Consider the following 19,889-nt stretch of genomic DNA (forward strand, 5'->3'; position numbering starts at 1 on the left):
TTGTCCAATTACTTTTGGTCCACATGTTAAGGAGCTGAAACTCCTAAACCCTTCATCCAATTTTAATGTGGATACCCTCAAATGAAAGTTGAAAGTCTGAACTTCAACTGCATCTGAAATGTTTTGTTTAAAATTCATTGTGGTAATGTCTATAACCAAAATTAGAAAATGCTGTCTCTGTCCAAATATAACTGTACATACAAACATACAGTACATACAACATACAGTACATACAACATACAGTACATGCAGACATACAATACATACATACAGTACATACATATCCACCTCTCGTGTCTCCTTTTTTCCTCATAGTTTGTAAGCTTGCGAGCAGGGCCCTCATTCCTCTTGGTATCTATTTTGAACTGTGATTTCTGTTACGCTGTAATGTCTATTGTCTGTACAAGTCCCCTCTATAAATTGTAAAGCGCTGCAGAATGTGTTGGCGCTATATAAATAAAATTATTATTATTATAAATACATACAACATACAGTACATACATAAACATGCAGTACATACATACAGTACATACAACATACAGTACATACATATAAACATACAGTACATACAACATACAGTACATATAGACATACAGTAGATACATACATTCAGTATATACAACATACAGTACATACATACAGTACATACAACATACAGTGCATACATACACACATACAGTACATACAACATACAGTACATACATATAAACATACAGTACATACAACATACAGTACTTACATATAAACATACAGTACAACCATACAACATACATAACATACATAGACATACAGTACATACAACATACAGTACATACACACAGTACATACAACATACAGTGCATACATACAGTACATACAACATACATATAGACATACAGTACATACAACATACAGTACATATAGACATACAGTACATACATATAGACATACAGTACATACAACACACAGTACATATAGACATACAGTAGATACATACATTCAGTACATACAACATACAGTACATACATACAGTACATACAACATACAGATAGGCATGCCGTCCATACAGACATTCAGTACATACAACATACAGTACATTCAACATACATATAGACATACAGTACATACAACATACAGTACATACATACAGACATACAGTACATACAACTTACAGTACATACATACATACATATAGTACATACAACATATTAACCCATGTGGAATTATATACTAAACAAAAAAGTGAACAACTGAAATTATGTCTTATATTCTAGGTTCTTCAATGTAGCCACCTTTTACTTTGATGACTGCTTTGCACACTCTTGGCATTCTCTTGATGAGCTTCAAGAGGTAGTCACCTGGAATGGTCTTCCAACAATCTTGAAGGAGTTCCCAGAGATGCTTAGCACTTGTTGGCCCTTTTGCCTTCACTCTGCGGTCCAGCTCACCCCAAACCATCTCGATTGGGTTCAGGTCTGGTGACTGTGGAGGCCAGGTCATCTGACGTAGCACCCCATCACTCTCCTTCTTGGTCAAATAGCCCTTACACAGCCTAGAGGTGTGTTTGGGGTCATTGTCCCGTTGATAAATGATGGTCCAACTAAACGCAAACCGGATGGAATAGCATGTAACTGCAAGATGCTGTGGTAGCCATGCTGGTTCAGTATGCCTTCAATTTTGAATAAATCCCCAACAGTGTCACCAGCAAAGCACCCCCACACCATCACACCTCCTCTTCCATGCTTCACGGTGGGAACCAGGCGTGTAGAGTCCATCCGTTCACCTTTTCTGTGTCGCAAAAGGACACGGTGGTTGGAACCAAAGATCTCAAATTTGGACTCATCAGACCAAAGCACAGATTTCCACTGGTCTAATGTCCATTCCTTGTGTTCTTAGCCCAAACAAGTCTCTTCTGCTTGTTGCCTGCCCTTAGCAGTGATTTCCTAGCAGCTATTTTACCATGAAGGCCTGCTGCACAAAGTCTCCTCTTAACAGTTGTTGTAAAGATGTGTCTGCTGCTAGAACTCTGTGTGGCATTGACCTGGTCTCTAATCTGAGCTGCTGTTAACCTGCAATTTCTGAGCCTGGTGACTTGGTTAAACTTATCCTCAGAAGCAGAGGTGACTCTTGGTCTTCCTTTCCTGGGGCGGTCCTCATGTGAGCCAGTTTCTTTGTAGTGCTTGATGGTTTTTGCCACTGCACTTGGTGACACTTTCAAATTTTGCCCACTTTTTCAGACTGACTGACCTTAATTTCTTAAAGTAATGATGGCCACTCGTTTTTTCTTTACTTAGCTGCCTTTTTCTTGGCATAATACAAATTCTAACAGTCTATTTAGTAGGACTAACAGCTGTGTATCCACCAGACTTCTGCACAACACAACTGATGGTCCCAACCCCATTTATAAGGCAAGAAATCCCACTTATTAAACCTGACAGGGCACACCTGTGAATTGAAAACCATTCTCGGTGAGTACCTCTTGAAGTTCATCAAGAGAATGCCTAGTGTGTGCAAAGCAGTCATCAAAGCAAAAGGTGGCTACTTTGAAGAACCTAGAATATAAGACATAATTTCAGTTGTTTCACAATATATATAGAAAGATTGCACATATGGATCAGATTAAACCATAAAAAATTATTTTATTAAACATCTTAGTATAAAAATCCATAGACTGTAACAATATTACGGGATTCTGTGATGGAAAAACTACAAAATGGAACCACAGGTCAGAGGCAAATCCATATAAACTGTCATTTCAACGCCCTCCAACAACCATAAATCATATACATAGACATTTCAATTCATAGAGAAACAAAAAGAGGCTCCACTGAAGAAATAGCATCCAGTAACCAGTATTATCAAGGTCGGCAGGGAAACTGCAAATTATAGTCGAGCATAATAACCTCAGACCTGCGGTGCCACAACCCCTATGCGCGTTTCGGCTTACGTGCCTTCTTCTGGGGTAGTCAAACGGAAACGCACCTACGGGTTGTGGCACCGCAGGTCTGAGGTAATTATGCTCAACTATGGTTTAATCTAATTCTTATGTGCAATCTTTCTTTATATGGGTATATTGTATTTTTGCACTGTATTCCCAGTAAGTAATTCCCTGCAAGGGCACAAGTGTTGTGTGCATTAACATTGTGCATTGTTATCTAAATCTGTTTAAATATATATGTATATATATATATGGACTAAAACAAAGCACCAAAAAGCAGTTTTGTAGTCAAAATATGAAAAAAGTTTAATATATTTATTATTCACTACAGAACAGGTAAAAGGCACAGCAGGACAGGTCCTACAGAAAAGCAGCACACATGGAAAATGGGCAGAAAAACGGCGCAGGAGTAAATCTAGGAGAGGGATAACAACATAAGTCCCCAATCGCAATCATGTGAGTCCATCATGATCAATACACATCACGGCCGGCAATGGCCTAACTGGAGATCATGTACTCTAACGCAGAAGTAAGGACAAATTAGCACCAGAGGGGGAATAATAATAGACATACCGTCAATAGCAAATCCAGACACCACGCCGTCCACAGTCCACCCCGATGCGCGTTTCAGAAAAATTCCTTCCTCAGGGGGCGTCCCCTCAGGGGGGTGCTAATTTGTCCTTACTTCTGTGTTAGAGTACATGATCTCCAGTTAGCCCATTGCCGGCCGTGATGTGTATTGATCATGATAGACTCACATGATTATGATTGGGGACTTATGTTGTTATCCCTCTCCTAGATTTACTCCTGCGCCGTTTACTGCCCGTTTTCCATGTGCGCTGCTTTTCTGTAGGACCTGTCCTGCTGTGCCTTTTACCTGTTCTGTATTGAATAATAAATATATTAAACTTTTTTCATATTTTGACTACAAAACTGCTTTTTGGTGTTTTGTTTTAGTCTTTATGAATTTTGCAGTTAATCCTGTATAGAGTCCATATATGCAATGGGGTTGTAATTGTGCTACATTATTTATTCAATACTTTTTATGATTTATTTTCTCCAATTTGCATATAATGTTACCTCCTAATGTAGTTTTAATATGTATATATATGTACAGTGGGGCAAAAAAGTATTTAGTCAGTCAGCAATAGTGCAAGTTCCACCACTTAAAAAGATGAGAGGCGTCTGTAATTTACATCATAGGTAGACCTCAACTATGGGAGACAAACTGAGAAAAAAAATCCAGAAAATCACATTGTCTGTTTTTTTAACATTTTATTTGCATATTATGGTGGAAAATAAGTATTTGGTCAGAAACAAAATTTCATCTCAATACTTTGTAATATATCCTTTGTTGGCAATGACAGAGGTCAAACGTTTTCTGTAAGTCTTCACAAGGTTGCCACACACTGTTGTTGGTATGTTGGCCCATTCCTCCATGCAGGTCTCCTCTAGAGCAGTGATGTTTTTGGCTTTTCGCTTGGCAACACGGACTTTCAACTCCCTCCAAAGGTTTTCTATAGGGTTGAGATCTTGAGACTGGCTAGGCCACTCCAGGACCTTGAAATGCTTCTTACGAAGCCACTCCTTCGTTGCCCTGGCGGAGTGCTTTGGATCATTGTCATGTTGAAAGACCCAGCCACGTTTCATCTTCAATGCCCTTGCTGATGGAAGGAGGTTTGCACTCAAAATCTCACGATACATGGCCCCATTCATTCTTTCATGTACCCGGATCAGTCGTCCTGGCCCCTTTGCAGAGAAACAGCCCCAAAGCATGATGTTTCCACCACCATGCTTTACAGTAGGTATGGTGTTTGATGGATGCAACTCAGTATTCTTTTTCCTCCAAACACGACAAGTTGTGTTTCTACCATACAGTTCCAGTTTGGTTTCATCAGACCATAGGACATTCTCCCAAAACTCCTCTGCATCATCCAAATGCATTCTAGCAAACTTCAGACGGGCCCGGACATGTACTGGCTTAAGCAGTGGGACACGTCTGTCACTGCAGGATCTGAGTCCATGGTGGCGTAGTGTGTTACTTATGGTAGGCCTCATTGGTCCCAGCTCTCTGCAGTTCATTCACTAGGTCCCCCCGCGTGGTTCTGGGATTTTTGCTCACCGTTCTTGTGATCATTCTGACCCCACGGGGTGGGATTTTGCGTGGAGCCCCAGATCGAGGGAGATTATCAGTGGTCTTGTATGTCTTCCATTTTCTAATTATTGCTCCCACTGTTGATTTCTTCACTCCAAGCTGGCTGGCTATTGCAGATTCAGTCTTCCCAGCCTGGTGCAGGGCTACAATTTTGTTTCTGGTGTCCTTTGACAGCTCTTTGGTCTTCACCATAGTGGAGTTTGGAGTCAGACTGTTTGAGGGTGTGCACAGGTGTCTTTTTATACTGATAACAAGTTTAAACAGGTGCCATTACTACAGGTAATGAGTGGAGGAAAGAGGAGACTCTTAAAGAAGAAGTTACAGGTCTGTGAGAGCCAGAAATCTTGATTGTTTGTTTCTGACCAAATACTTATTTTCCACCATAATATGCAAAAAAAATGATAAAAAAACAGACAATGTGATTTTCTGGATTTTTTTTTCTCAGTTTGTCTCCCATAGTTGAGGTCTACCTATGATGTAAATTACAGACGCCTCTCATCTTTTTAAGTGGTGGAACTTGCACTATTGCTGACTGACTAAATACTTTTTTGCCCCACTGTATATATAATTTTGACATTATTTTGACGTTTTGTTCCTACAGTGTTCATTGTGCATTAAAAATTTACCAAAATTTACCAAACATACAGGTTAAATTTTGGTGATGGAAAACAAAAATCTGAAATTTGAAGCAAAAAACCCCAATACAAAATGAAAAAAAAATCAAGCTTGATTTGTGTTGCCTTGCCATTTTCTGAGAGCTATATTTTTTCCATCAGTGGAGATGTTTTTCGTTTGGCAAGCTGACATTTACCGTATATAGAAAAGATGTTAGGGTACACGTTTTTTATTGCATTTTTGGGGAGGCGCAGGTACTAAAAAACACTAAATCTGGGGTTTTCCATTTTTCGTTTTATGGTGTTTGTTGTGCAGGGATATACAATTTCATATTTACAGACACGCTAATACTGAATTTTTTAATATCTTGACTCAATTGGGGAAAAGGGGTGATTTCAATTTTTTGTTTTCATTTTTTAATTTTTCAAACAACTCTTTTCTAATATTTTATTTTTAGTCCCCTTAAAGGTCTTGAACCAATCAATCATCTGATCACTTGTTCTAGATCCTGCAATACTATTGTATTGTCGTATAGAACTAACATCATTGTCTCCTATGAAGCTTAGCCTATTTAATGGCTTCACAAGTGCTGTGGTAAGAGTCATCAGCAGCCCTCCGGCTGCCATGGCAACCCAGCAACACACTGCCTGCACCATAACAGGCAAATATTGGCACCACACGCATCCTAAATGCTGCAGCCATATATTGACAGCCGCATTAAAGGGGCTAACAGCAGAGATGAGAGCTGTTACAGGCAGACGCTACCTTTATAGCACAGTCAGGCTCAGCTCCGGAGCCCGCTTCATACACTTACCCCCGTCATGTGGCAAATATGTACAGCACACGTCAGAAAGGGGTTAATAGCGTAACAACGAAATGGGTTTCCAACTGTTTCCATTATTCTATCATTTCAAAACCATCAAGCATTGGTCCCAAACATGATGATATGGTGATAAAAGGGTAACAAAAAGCGGAGTGCAGGGCTCCTTTAAGTGTCAATCCCTAAACACCATTCTTAAAAACTGTAAGTAAAGGGTCCATTTACATACCCTGTAGGATTGACATAAGGATACACACAGGCCTTAGATGCCAAATATCTATGTCATGGCTATGTAATAAATCTGCAACTTACTGCATGAGTCCATGGTTTGCTGGTCCACCATCAAGGCTTGTTTGTACACATCCTTGTGTTCTTCTACATACTCCCACTCCTCCACAGAGAAACAGACCATGATGTCCTCATATCTGATAGGAATCTGGCACACAATGATACAGTTATGAAGCAAGCACATTGTCCTCTTGTCATTATCATGCAAGGTCCCAGCATTCCCAGCAGCGCTCACCTCTCCAGTCAGAAGCTCAGTGATTTTGTTGGTGAGTTCTAGGATCTTCTCATCGTTTTTTCTCGCATCGATCAGTGATGGAAGTGGAGGACTCTGGATCTTTCTCACCCCAATCTCCCTGGATTTCTTAACCATAATATATTCCTGCATAATGAGTTCACATAGCTCAATTATATCCTTGATTTAATTCTACACTAAGGCATATACAAGCATAGGAGAACTTGGGCAGAAGATTGTTTAGTCCTGCTTGCACTCAGTGATGAGTCTAGTGGAATAAGCAGGGTGATTTAATGTTTTGGGTTTTTTTACTCCGTTTTTATACTTTATTTTTTTGTCCCCTTAGGGACTTGAGCTTATGACCGTTTCATCACTTACACTATATACTGCATAACTATAGTCAAATCATGGTTCATCTATGAAGCTCAGCCTCTGACTGAGCTTCCCAGGATGGCTAATATTGCAGTTTTGGAGAACTTGAGCAGGCCCCAGCTGCCATTTCAATCCATTGTTTCCACTCAATTGTGTCACGGGGGGCCGATGAGAATTGATAGGTGTGCACATCAGAGATCGTGCTATTTAAATGCCTCTGTCCAGTGTGAGATAGCGCTTACTGCATGTGTTGGGGGACACTCGCTTTGCAACGGGACTCAGTCACACAGGCACGTTTTTCTCAGAAAACCATCCCGTCCGGTTTATTTTAGGCAGCATAAACCGCACTGCAGGCCATGTTGAACATCACAGGCCTAACACATAGTTCATTTATATACATTTTAACTTCATATACGGCTTTGAAGCGCAGTCAGTAAACACGTCGGACCACTTTGTCCAGTTACCATGGCCGACCGCACGCCGAACAGTTCACTAATGTCCATGGAGCACAACAGGCACCAACACACGACATTAGCAGCTATAAACATGCTGGACCTTACTCCGTCCAGTTATCATGGGTGACCTGTTATGAACAGGTAATTCAGAACCACAATGGACCTTGAAGTTCAGAGCACACAAAGTGACCTGACAATTACCAAAAACATAGGACGAGCTCTGAGACGTGGAAACTCTGCTGACCGCAATCCCTAATCCTATCCAACCACACTAGAGGTAGCCGTGGAGCGCTCCTGACCAGTCCTATGCGCCTCGAGCACAGCCTGAGAAACTAGCTAGCCCTAAGAAAGAAAAATAAGCCTAGCTTGCCTCAGAGAAATACCCCAAAGGAAAAGGCAGCCCCCCACATATAATGACTGTGAGTTGAGATGAAAATACAAACGCAGAGATGAAATAGATTTAGCAAAGTGAGGCCCAACTTACTGAACAGACCGAAGATAGGAAAGATTGCTTTGCAGTCAACACAAAACCCTACAAACCACACAGAGGGGGCAAAAAGACCCTCCGCACCGACTAACGGTACGGAGGTGCTCCCTCTGCGTCCCAGAGCTTCCAGCAAGCAAGAAAAACCAATATAGCAAGCTGGACAGAAAAAATAGCAAACAAAAATAACACAAGCAAAACTTAGCTTATGCAGGATAGACAGGCCACAAGAACGATCCAGGAGAAAGCAAGACCAATACTAGAACATTGACTGGAGGCCAGGTTCAAAGCACTAGGTGGAGTTAAATAGAGCAGCACCTAACGACTTAACCTCATCACCTGAGGAAGGAAACTCAAAAGCCGCAGCACCACTCTCATCCACCAAAAGAAGCTCATAGACAGAACCAACCGAAGTATCACTCACGACCACAGGAGGGAGCTTGGCCACAGAATTCACAACAGTGACCGCACAGTTCATTAAATGACCCCCTGTCAGTGCACACAGTTCCCCATACTCTGGGCTACCTTCCAGGAGCTCCTGCGCCACACGCTGACCGCCTGTCAGTCCTCTCTCCTCCAGGGAAACTGCCGAACTGGGATAACCGTCCCGGACAATGCTTGCTCACTAGGCCACCTGACAGTCCAGATCCTCAGACGGTGCTGTAGCTCCCCCAGTGCAGTGCCGTTGCACTCTGCATACATGCCTTCTCATGTGCTCTTCAGGAAGTCCTACTCCCAGGACTTCCAACACAGGTTGTGCTATTCAGGAATCCTACTCCCAGGACTCCCCACACAGGCCACTGCGTGTGCTGTTCAGGACGTCCGTCCTCACCTGGGGCCGTCCAACATACAAGTCTCTCAGTGCGCTTAACAGGGATCCGATCCTATTCCCAGGATCTCCCAACACACAGGTCTAAGTGCTCTGTTCAGGGATCTGATCCTACTCCCAGGATCTCCCAACACACAGGTTTTCAGATCCACGGCCTCACAGTGCGCTATTCAGGGATCCGGTCCACACTCAGGACCTCCCAACACACAAGCCGTCCAGGATCTCACACAGTCTCCATTACAGAGACCACTACACCTCCATGTGACCACGCCATGGTCACATTATGTAGTTGTAACCACTTCCATAGATGGGTGGTGTGTGTTTGTGGCTTATTCATAACTATACAAATACTTGCGGGACTACAGGTCCCAGAACAACAACATTACATCTGGCTTAACGTGCAGACTCCCTCTGCGATATGCATCGGCCATTTACAATTATGCCAGTCACTGTTTCACTATCATCATAACCACAGATACATACACATATCCTGGGGAGCACACACAGCGCCCCCTAGCTGCAACAGAAGTCACTGCATCACACCAGGGACTGGCAGCATTAAATTAATGGAAAACAGCGGTCACTGTTGTTACAGCCAGAAGCTTGCAGTGTAACAAAGCCAACAGCAGCCTGGCATGGCACATAACTCCTAAACCTGCTCCAAACACCTGCCACGACCTCAGGCAGTAAATTTCTAATCCATGATCACTGTAGAGTTAATCTAGAAATCAGAAGAATGTGGGTAAAAACTTAAAAGTGTGGCAAAAATTCTCAACTCTCCATTCATCATGCAATACAGGTAGAAGTGATGTTCCCATAAGCCCTCACCTCTCCGGTCAGAAGGTAGGCGATCTCCAGGGTGAGCTGTAATATACTGGCACTTACATGGTGCTTCTCATGGTCCATTCTCCGCTACTCTGCCAGATCTCAGATCAGAAAACCTGCTATGGATGTAATAAAAAGTCATAGACGGATCTCAGATTTATGCCACCGACGGGCATGTCACTTATGTATGGCCAACAGGAGCGCGCCAGGTATGAGGGTATAAAGCAAATTATGGCAGAGGGAAGAAGGGAGAAGTTATTAGAGAAGACGGTTTAGATTATGCTAGAAGTAGGTATGGAGGACATGGCGGAGAATATGAGGGATAAGGTATGGATTGTATAATAGAAGACATATACAGTTATGCTCAAAAGTTTACATACCCTGGCAGAATTTTTGCTTTCTTGGCCTTTTTCAGAGAATATGAATGATGATACCAAAACTTTTTCTCCACTCATGGTTAGTGGTTGGGTGAAGCCATTTATTGTCAAACTACTGTGTTTTCTCTTTTTAACCCCTTAACAACCGCCAATACGCCTTCTAACAGCGGTAGTTAAAGTATAAAGTGGATAAAGTGCATAGTGCCCCCCAGAATCGGATTTTCTCCGGGGTCTCGGCTACCAGGGGAGCGGAGACCCCAGAAAACATTATTAAGGTCGGTTTTTACCGACCCCGTTGTTGTGATCACCTTATTAACTGTATAATGGCGGCCGCAAAAAAAAGTCCGATTTGCCATTTCATTTCTCTCTCCTCTGATGTGATCGCACATCAGGTGAGAAAGAGGGTCCCCCGATCCACCCCCAGTACTTCCCGGTGTCCGTGGACCCTCCTGCAGTCCTCCACAGCCGTTGGCGTCTTCTTCCGGGAAGAAAATGGTAGGCACATGCGCAGTGCGCCCACCGAGATCTGCCGACGGGCGCCCGGCAACAATAGGAGATTTTCCTATAAAGACCCTATAACAGTGATCAAAATAAAAAAAGTTAGTAAATAAAACCCCCTTTTATCACCTTCTTAGTTAGGGAAAAATAATGAAATGAAAAACATAAATTTATTTCCATTTTTCCATTAAGGTTAGAGGTGAGCTAAAGTGAGTTGGGCTAGGGTTAGGGGTGTGTTGGGGTTAGGTTTGTGGTTAGGGTTATGGTTGAGATTAAGGTTAGGGGTGTGTTGGGGTTAGGGTTGGGATTAGGGTTATGGGTGTGTTAGGGTTAGGTTTGTGGTTATGGTTGGGATTAGGGGTTTGTTGGGGTCAGAGTTGTGGTTAGGGTTATGGTTGAGATTAAGGTTAGGGGTGTGTTGTGGTTAGGGTTGGGATTAGGGGTGTGCTGGGGTTAGGGTTATGGTTGGTATTAGGTTAGGGGTGTAGTGGGGTTAGGGTTGGAGTTAGAATTGGGGGGTTTCCACTCTTTAGGTACATCAGGGGGTCTCCAAATGCGACATGGCACCACCATTGATTCCAGCCAATTTTGCGTTCAAAAAGTCAAACGGTGCTCCCTCCCTTCTGAGCCCTGCCATGTGCCCAAACAGTGGCTTTCCCCCACATATGAGGTATCGGCGAACTCAGGGGAAATTGCAAAACAAATTTTGTGGTCCATTTTCTCCTGATACCCAAGTGAAAATTTAAAAAATTGGTTCTAAAATAAATTTTTGGTGAAAAAAGTAAAATGTTCATTTTTTCCTTCCACCTTGCTTTAGTTCTCGTAAAGCACCTGAAGGATTAGTAAACTATGTGGTTTTGCACACCTTGAGGGGTGCAGTTTTTAGAATGGTGTCACTTTTGGGTATTTTCTGTTATACTGTCCCCCCAACTCACTTCAAATGTGAGGTGGTCCCAAAAAAAAATGGTTTTGTAAATTTTGTTGGAAAAATGAGAAATCGCTGGTTAACTTTTAACCCATATAACGTCCTAATGAAAAAAATTGTTTCCAAAATTGTGCTGACGTATAGCAGCCATGTGGGAAATGTTATTTATTAAGTATTTTGTGTGACATATCTCTCTGATTTAAGGGCATAAAAATTCAAAGTTTGAAAATTGCAAAATTTTCACCATATTTCCGTTTTTTCATAAATAAACGCAAGTCATATCAAAATTTTAGCACTAACATGAAGTACAATATGTCACGAAAAAACATTCTCAGAATCAGCGGGATCTGTTAAAGCATTCCAGAGTTATAACCCCATAAAGTTACAGTGGTAAGAATTGTAAAAATTGGCCGGGTCATTTTAGGGAATTTGTCACCTTATTTTATAAACTGCGGCCACCGCCATCAGGGGCTTATCTACAGCATTCTGTAATGCTGTAGATAAGCCCCAGATGTAACCTGAAAGTTAAGAATAACAAGTTAGATTATACTCACCCAGGGGCGGTCCGGTCCGATGGGTGTTGCAGGTTTGGGTCCACCGCCTCCCATCTTCATGTGATAACGTCCTCTTCTTTGCTTCCTGTTGCGGCTCATGCGCAGGTGTACTTATTTGCCCTGTTGAGAGCAGAGCAAAGTACTGTAGTGCGCAGGCAGCGGGAAAGGTCAGAGAGGCCCGGCGCCTGCGCACTGCAGTACTTTACGCTGCCCTCAACAGGGCAAATCAGTACGCCTGTGCAGGAGCCACAACAGAAGCAAGTAGGATGACAACATCGTATGAAGATGGGAGGCGCCGGGCCCGAACCTTTGATGCCCATTGGGCCTGGACCTATGATGCCCATCGGACCCGAACCGGGACCGCCCCTGGGTGAGTATAATCTAACTTGTTTTTCTGTTCTTTCAGGTTACATTAGGGGCTTATCTACAGCATTACAGAATGCTGTAGATAAGCCCCTGATGGCGGTGGCCGTAGTTTATAGGGCCAAAATGAGGTGACACATTCTCTTTAAGTACCAAATTGGCTCTGTCACTAAGCGGTTAAATCATAATGACAACCCAAAACACCCATATGACTCTGATCAAAAGTTCACATACCCTATTTATTAATACCGTGTATTGCCCCCTCTAACATCAATGACAACTTGAAGTCTTTTGTGGTAGTTGTGGATAAGGTTCTTTATTTTCTCAGATGGTAAAGCTGCCACTCTTTTTGGCAAAAAGCCCCCAATTCCTGTAAATTCCTGGGCCGTCTAGCACGAACTGCGCACTTGAGATCTCCCCAGAGTGGCTCAATGATATTGAGGTCTGCAGACTGAGATGGCCACTCCAGAACCCTCACTTTGTTCTGCTCTAGGCAATGACAGGTCGACTTGGCCTTGTATTTTGGATCGGTCATGTTGGAACGGCCAAGTACATTCCATGCGCAGCTTCCACGCTGATGAGTACAAATTTTCCTCCAGTGTTTGTTGATAACGTGCTGCATTCATTTTCCTCTGTAGCTAACACATCCCCAAAACATCAGTGATCTACCTCCGTGCTTTACAGTAGGAATGGTGTTCCTTTCATCATAGGCCTTGTTGACCTCTCTCCAAATGTAACGTTCATGGTTGTGGCCAAAAAGTTCAATGTTGGTCTCATCACTCCAAATTACCTTGTTCCAGAAGTTTTGAGGCTTGTCTCTGTGCTGTTTTGCGTATTTTAGGTGATATACTTTGTGGCATTTGGGCAGTAATAGCTGTCTTCTGGCTACTCGACCATGCAGCCCATTTTTCTTCAAGTGCCTCCTAATTGTGCATCTTGAAACAGCCACACCGCTAGTTTTCAGAGAGTCCTGTATTTCAACTGATGTTATTTGTGGGTTTTTCTTTGCATCCCAAACAATTTTTCTGGCAGCTGTGGATGACATTTTTGTTGGTCTACCTGACTGTGGTTTTGTTTTTACAGAGCCCCTGATTTTCCATTTGTTAATCACAGTTTGAACATTGCTGACTGGCATTATCAATTCCTTGGATATCTTTTTGTATCCCTTTCTTGTTTTATACAGTAAAACTACCTTTGCCCGTAGATCCGCTGACAATTCTTTTGCTTTCTCCATGACTCACAATCCAGAAATGTCAGTGGCTGGATGAAAGATGCAAGAGTCTGTCTGGATCCCAGAAACTCACTCAGCTTTTATGTACACACACTGATTACAAGAAACAGGTCACAGGTGAGGATGTTACCTTTAGTAGCCAGTCAAACCCATTTGTGTCAACTTCTGTGCATGTTATCAGACCAAAATCACCAGGGTATGTAAACTTTTGGTCAGGGTCATTTGGATGTTTTGGGTTGTCATTATGATTTAAAAAGGAAAAACCCAGTAGTTTGGCAATAAATGGTTTCACCCAACCACTAACCATCAGTGGAGAAAAAAGTTCTCTGAAATAAGGCCAAGAAAGAAAAAAATCCTGCCAGAGTATGTAAACTTTTGAGCACAACTGTATATATTAGAGATGAGGTTTTATGGGGGGAACAGAAGTATAGGGGGTACAGCGCATAGGAGTACAGATGATGGGAGTAGTTATTAGATATGTTGGATAGGAGTAGAGATGATGGGAGTAGTTATTAGGGATGAGGTATGTTGGATAGGAGCAGGGATGATGGGAGTAGTTATCAGATATGTTGGATAGGAGCAGGGATGATGGGAGTAGTTATCAGATATGTTGGATAGGAGCAGAGATGATGGGAGTAGTTATTAGATATGTTGGATAGAAGCAGAGATGATGGGAGTAGTTATCAGATATGTTGGATAAGAGTAGAGATGATGAGAGTAGTTATCAGATATGTTGGATAGTAGAGATGCCTCAATCACACCTATCCTCAAAAAGCCCTCTCTTGACCCATCCTCTGTATCTAGCCATCGCCCTATATCACTTCTCCCCTTTGCCTCAAAACTACTGGAACAACATGTCCATCTTGAACTGTCCTCCCATCTATCTTCCTGCTCCTTCTTCGACCTCTTTCAATCAGGCTTCCGGTCACACCACTCCACTGAAACTGCCCTAACTAAGGTCACCAATGACCTATTAACCGCCAAGAGCAAGCGACACTACTCTGTCCTCCTCCTCCTGGACCTGTCCTCTGCCTTTGACACAGTGGACCATTCCCTGCTGCTGCAGACCCTCTCATCCCTTGGCATCACAGACTTGGCCCTATCCTGGATCTCGTAATACCTAACAGAACGGACATTCAGCGTCTCCCACTCACACACCACCTCCTCACCTCGCCCTCTATCTGTCGGAGTCCCACAAGGTTCAGTCCTTGGGCCCTTGCTCTTCTCCATCTACACCTTTGGCCTGGGACAGCTCATAGAATCTCATGGCTTTCAGTATCACCTCTATGCTGACGACACACAGATCTACATCTCTGGACTAGATATCACCTCCCTACTAACCAGAATCCCTCAATGTCTGTCCGCTATTTCATCCTTCTCCACTAGATTTCTAAAACTTAACATGGACAAAACAGAATTCATCATCTTTCCCCCATCTCACACGACCCCCCCCAACGAACCTATCCATTACAGTAAACGGCTGCCCACTCTCCCCAGTCCCACAAGCTCGCTGCCTCGGGGTAATCCTTGACACTGATCTCTCCTTTAAACCACATACCCAAACCCTTTCCACTTCCTGCCGCCTCAAACTCAAAAATATTTCATGGATCCGCACATTCCTAAACCAAGAATCTGCAAAGACCCTAGTCCATGCCCTCATCATCTCCCGCCTCGGCTACTGTAACCTCCTGCTCTGTGGCCTCCCCTCGAACACTCTCGCACCCCTCCAATTTATTCTAAACTCTGCTGCCCGACTAATCCACCTGTCCCCCCGCTATTCCCCGGCCTCTCCCCTCTGTCAATCCCTGCACTGGCTCCCCATCACCCAGAGACTCCAGTACAAAAGCCTAACCATGACATATAAAGCCATCCACAACCTGTCTCCTCCATACATCTGTGACCTCGTCTCCCGGTACTTTCCTGCACGCAACCTCCGATCCTCACAAGATCTCCTTCTCTACTCCCCTCTTATCTCCTCTTCCCACAATCGTATACAAGATTTCTCTCGCGCATCACCCCCACTCTGGAACTCTCTACCACAACACATCAGACTCTCGCCTACCATCGAAACCTTCAAAAAGAACCTGAAGACCCACCTCTTCAGACAAGCCTACAACCTGCAGTAACCACCGATTGACCAAACCGCTGCACGGCCAGCTCTACCCTCACTTACTGTATCCTCACCCATCCCTTGTAGATTGTGAGCCCTCGTGGGCAGGGTCCTCTCTCCTCCTGTACCAGTTATGACTTGTATTGTTTAAGATTATTGTACTTGTTTTATTATGTATACCCCTCCTCACATGTGAAGCGCCATGGAATAAATGGCGCTATAATAATAATAATAATAATAATAATGATGGGAGTAGTTATCAGATATGTTGGATAGGAGCAGAGATGATGGGAGTAGTTATTAGATATGTTGGATAGGAGCAGGGATGATGGGAGTAGTTATCACATATGTTGGATAGGAGCAGGGATGATGGGAGTAGTTATTAGAGATGTTGGATAGGAGCAGGGATGATGGGAGTAGTTATCAGATATGTTGGATAGTAGAGATGTTGGGAGTAGTTATCAGATATGTTGGATAAGAGTAGAGATGATGGTAGTAGTTATCAGATATGTTGGATAGGAGCAGAGATGATGGGAGTAGTTATCAGATATGTTGGATAAGAGTAGAGATGATGGTAGTAGTTATCAGATATGTTGGATAGGAGCAGAGATGATGGGAGTAGTTATCAGATATGTTGGATAGGAGCAGAGATGATGGGAGTAGTTATCAGATATGTTGGATAGGAGCAGAGATGATGACAGTAGTTATCAGATATGTTGGATAGGAGCAGAGATGATGGGAGTAGTTATTAGATATGTTGGATAGGAGCAGAGATGATGGGAGTAGTTATTAGAGATGTTGGATAGGAGCAGGGATGATGAGAGTAGTTATCAGATATGTTGGATAGTAGAGATGTTGGGAGTAGTTATCAGATATGTTGGATAAGAGTAGAGATGATGGTAGTAGTTATCAGATATGTTGGATAAGAGCAGAGATGATGGGAGTAGTTATCAGATATGTTGGATAGGAGCAGAAATGATGGAAGTAGTTATCAGATATGTTGGATAGGAGCAGAGATGATGAGAGTAGTTATCAGATATGTTGGATAGGAGCAGAGATGATGGGAGTAGTTATTAGATATGTTGGATAGGAGCAGAGATGATGGGAGTAGTTATTAGAGATGTTGGATAGGAGCAGGGATGATGAGAGTAGTTATCAGATATGTTGGATAGTAGAGATGTTGGGAGTAGTTATCAGATATGTTGGATAGGAGCAGAGATGATGGGAGTAGTTATTAGATATGTTGGATAGGAGCAGAGATGATGGGAGTAGTTATCAGATATGTTGGATAGGAGCAGGGATGATGGGAGTAGTTATCAGATATGTTGGATAGGAGCAGGGATGATGGGAGTAGTTATCAGATATGTTGGATAGGAGCAGGGATGATGGGAGTAGTTATCAGATATGTTGGATAGGAGCAGAGATGATGGGAGTAGTTATTAGATATGTTGGATAGGAGCAGAGATGATGGGAGTAGTTATCAGATATGTTGGATAGGAGCAGGGATGATGGGAGTAGTTATCAGATATGTTGGATAGGAGCAGGGATGATGGGAGTAGTTATTAGATATGTTGGATAGGAGCAGGGATGATGGGAGTAGTTATTAGATATGTTGGATAGGAGCAGGGATGATGGGAGTAGTTATCAGATATGTTGGATAGGAGCAGAGATGATGGGAGTAGTTATCACATATGTTGGATTGGAGCAGAGATGATGGGAGTAGTTATCAGATATGTTGGATAGGAGCAGAGATGATGGGAGTAGTTATTAGATATGTTGGATTGGAGCAGAGATGATGGGAGTAGTTATCAGATATGTTGGATAGGAGCAGAGATGATGGGAGTAGTTATTAGATATGTTGGATTGGAGCAGAGATGATGGGAGTAGTTATCAGATATGTTGGATAGGAGCAGGGATGATGGGAGTAGTTATCAGATATGTTGGATAGGAGCAGGGATGATGGGAGTAGTTATCAGATATGTTGGATAGGAGCAGGGATGATGGGAGTAGTTATCAGATATGTTGGATAGGAGCAGAGATGATGGGAGTAGTTATTAGATATGTTGGATAGGAGCAGAGATGATGGGAGTAGTTATCACATATGTTGGATTGGAGCAGAGATGATGGGAGTAGTTATCAGATATGTTGGATAGGAGCAGGGATGATGGGAGTAGTTATCAGATATGTTGGATAGGAGCAGGGATGATGGGAGTAGTTATCAGATATGTTGGATAGGAGCAGGGATGATGGGAGTAGTTATCAGATATGTTGGATAGGAGCAGGGATGATGGGAGTAGTTATTAGATATGTTGGATAGGAGCAGGGATGATGGGAGTAGATATTAGATATGTTGGATAGGAGCAGGGATGATGGGAGTAGTTATCAGATATGTTGGATAGGAGCAGAGATGATGGGAGTAGTTATCAGATATGTTGGATAGGAGCAGAGATGATGGGAGTAGTTATCAGATATGTTGGATAGGAGCAGAGATGATGGGAGTAGTTATCAGATATGTTGGATAGGAGCAGAGATGATGGGAGTAGATATTAGATATGTTGGATAGGAGCAGGGATGATGGGAGTAGTTATCAGATATGTTGGATAGTAGAGATGTTGGGAGTAGTTATCAGATATGTTGGATAGGAGCAGGGATGATGGGAGTAGTTATCAGATATGTTGGATAGGAGCAGGGATGATGGGAGTAGTTATCAGATATGTTGGATAGGAGCAGGGATGATGGGAGTAGTTATCAGATATGTTGGATAGGAGCAGAGATGATGGGAGTAGTTATTAGATATGTTGGATAGGAGCAGAGATGATGGGAGTAGTTATCAGATATGTTGGATAGGAGCAGGGATGATGGGAGTAGTTATTAGATATGTTGGATAGGAGCAGGGATGATGGGAGTAGATATTAGATATGTTGGATAGGAGCAGGGATGATGGGAGTAGTTATCAGATATGTTGGATAGGAGCAGAGATGATGGGAGTAGTTATCAGATATGTTGGATAGGAGCAGGGATGATGGGAGTAGTTATTAGAGATGTTGGATAGGAGCAGGGATGATGGGAGTAGTTATTAGATATGTTGGATAGGAGCAGGGATGATGGGAGTAGTTATCAGATATGTTGGATAGGAGCAGGGATGATGGGAGTAGTTATCAGATATGTTGGATAGGAGCAGGGATGATGGGAGTAGTTATTAGAGATGTTGGATAGGAGCAGGGATGATAAGAGTAGTTATCAGATATGTTGGATAGGAGCAGGGATGATGGGAGTAGTTATTAGATATGTTGGATAGGAGCAGAGATGATGGGAGTAGTTATCACATATGTTGGATAGGAGCAGGGATGATGGGAGTAGTTATTAGATATGTTGGATAGGAGCAGGGATGATGGGAGTAGTTATCAGAGATGTTGGATAGGAGCAGAGATGATGGGAGTAGTTATCAGATATGTTGGATAGGAGCAGGGATGATGGGAGTAGTTATCAGATATGTTGGATAGGAGCAGGGATGATGGGAGTAGTTATTAGATATGTTGGATAGGAGCAGAGATGATGGGAGTAGTTATCACATATGTAGGATAGGAGCAGAGATGATGGGAGTAGTTATTAGAGTTGTTGGATAGGAGCAGGGATGATGGGAGTAGTTATTAGAGTTGTTGGATAGGAGCAGGGATGATGGGAGTAGTTATTAGATATGTTGGATAGGAGCAGGGATGATGGGAGTAGTTATTAGATATGTTGGATAGGAGCAGAGATGATGGGAGTAGTTATTAGATATGTTGGATAGGAGCAGGGATGATGGGAGTAGTTATTAGATATGTTGGATAGGAGCAGAG

The 19,889-nt window shown here is 42.8% G+C and overlaps 1 protein-coding gene across 1 annotated transcript in view; it reads right to left on the minus strand.

Moving 5' to 3' along the window:
* LOC138667665 (oocyte zinc finger protein XlCOF8.4-like) overlaps window positions 1-19,889 on the minus strand; it is a 45,671-nt gene that overhangs the window by 4,570 nt on the left and 21,212 nt on the right. Inside the window, exons 2-4 of the mRNA XM_069755790.1 lie at window positions 9,996-10,111; window positions 7,031-7,174; window positions 6,820-6,943 (exon numbers count right to left, since the gene is read on the minus strand). Coding sequence (XP_069611891.1) covers window positions 6,820-6,943; window positions 7,031-7,174; window positions 9,996-10,073 — 346 coding nt within the window. The 5' untranslated portion in view covers window positions 10,074-10,111. The remainder of the gene's footprint in view (window positions 1-6,819; window positions 6,944-7,030; window positions 7,175-9,995; window positions 10,112-19,889) is intronic.

Source organism: Ranitomeya imitator, chromosome 2 (assembly GCF_032444005.1).
Source record: "Ranitomeya imitator isolate aRanImi1 chromosome 2, aRanImi1.pri, whole genome shotgun sequence".
NCBI classification, from domain to species: Eukaryota; Metazoa; Chordata; class Amphibia; order Anura; family Dendrobatidae; genus Ranitomeya; species Ranitomeya imitator.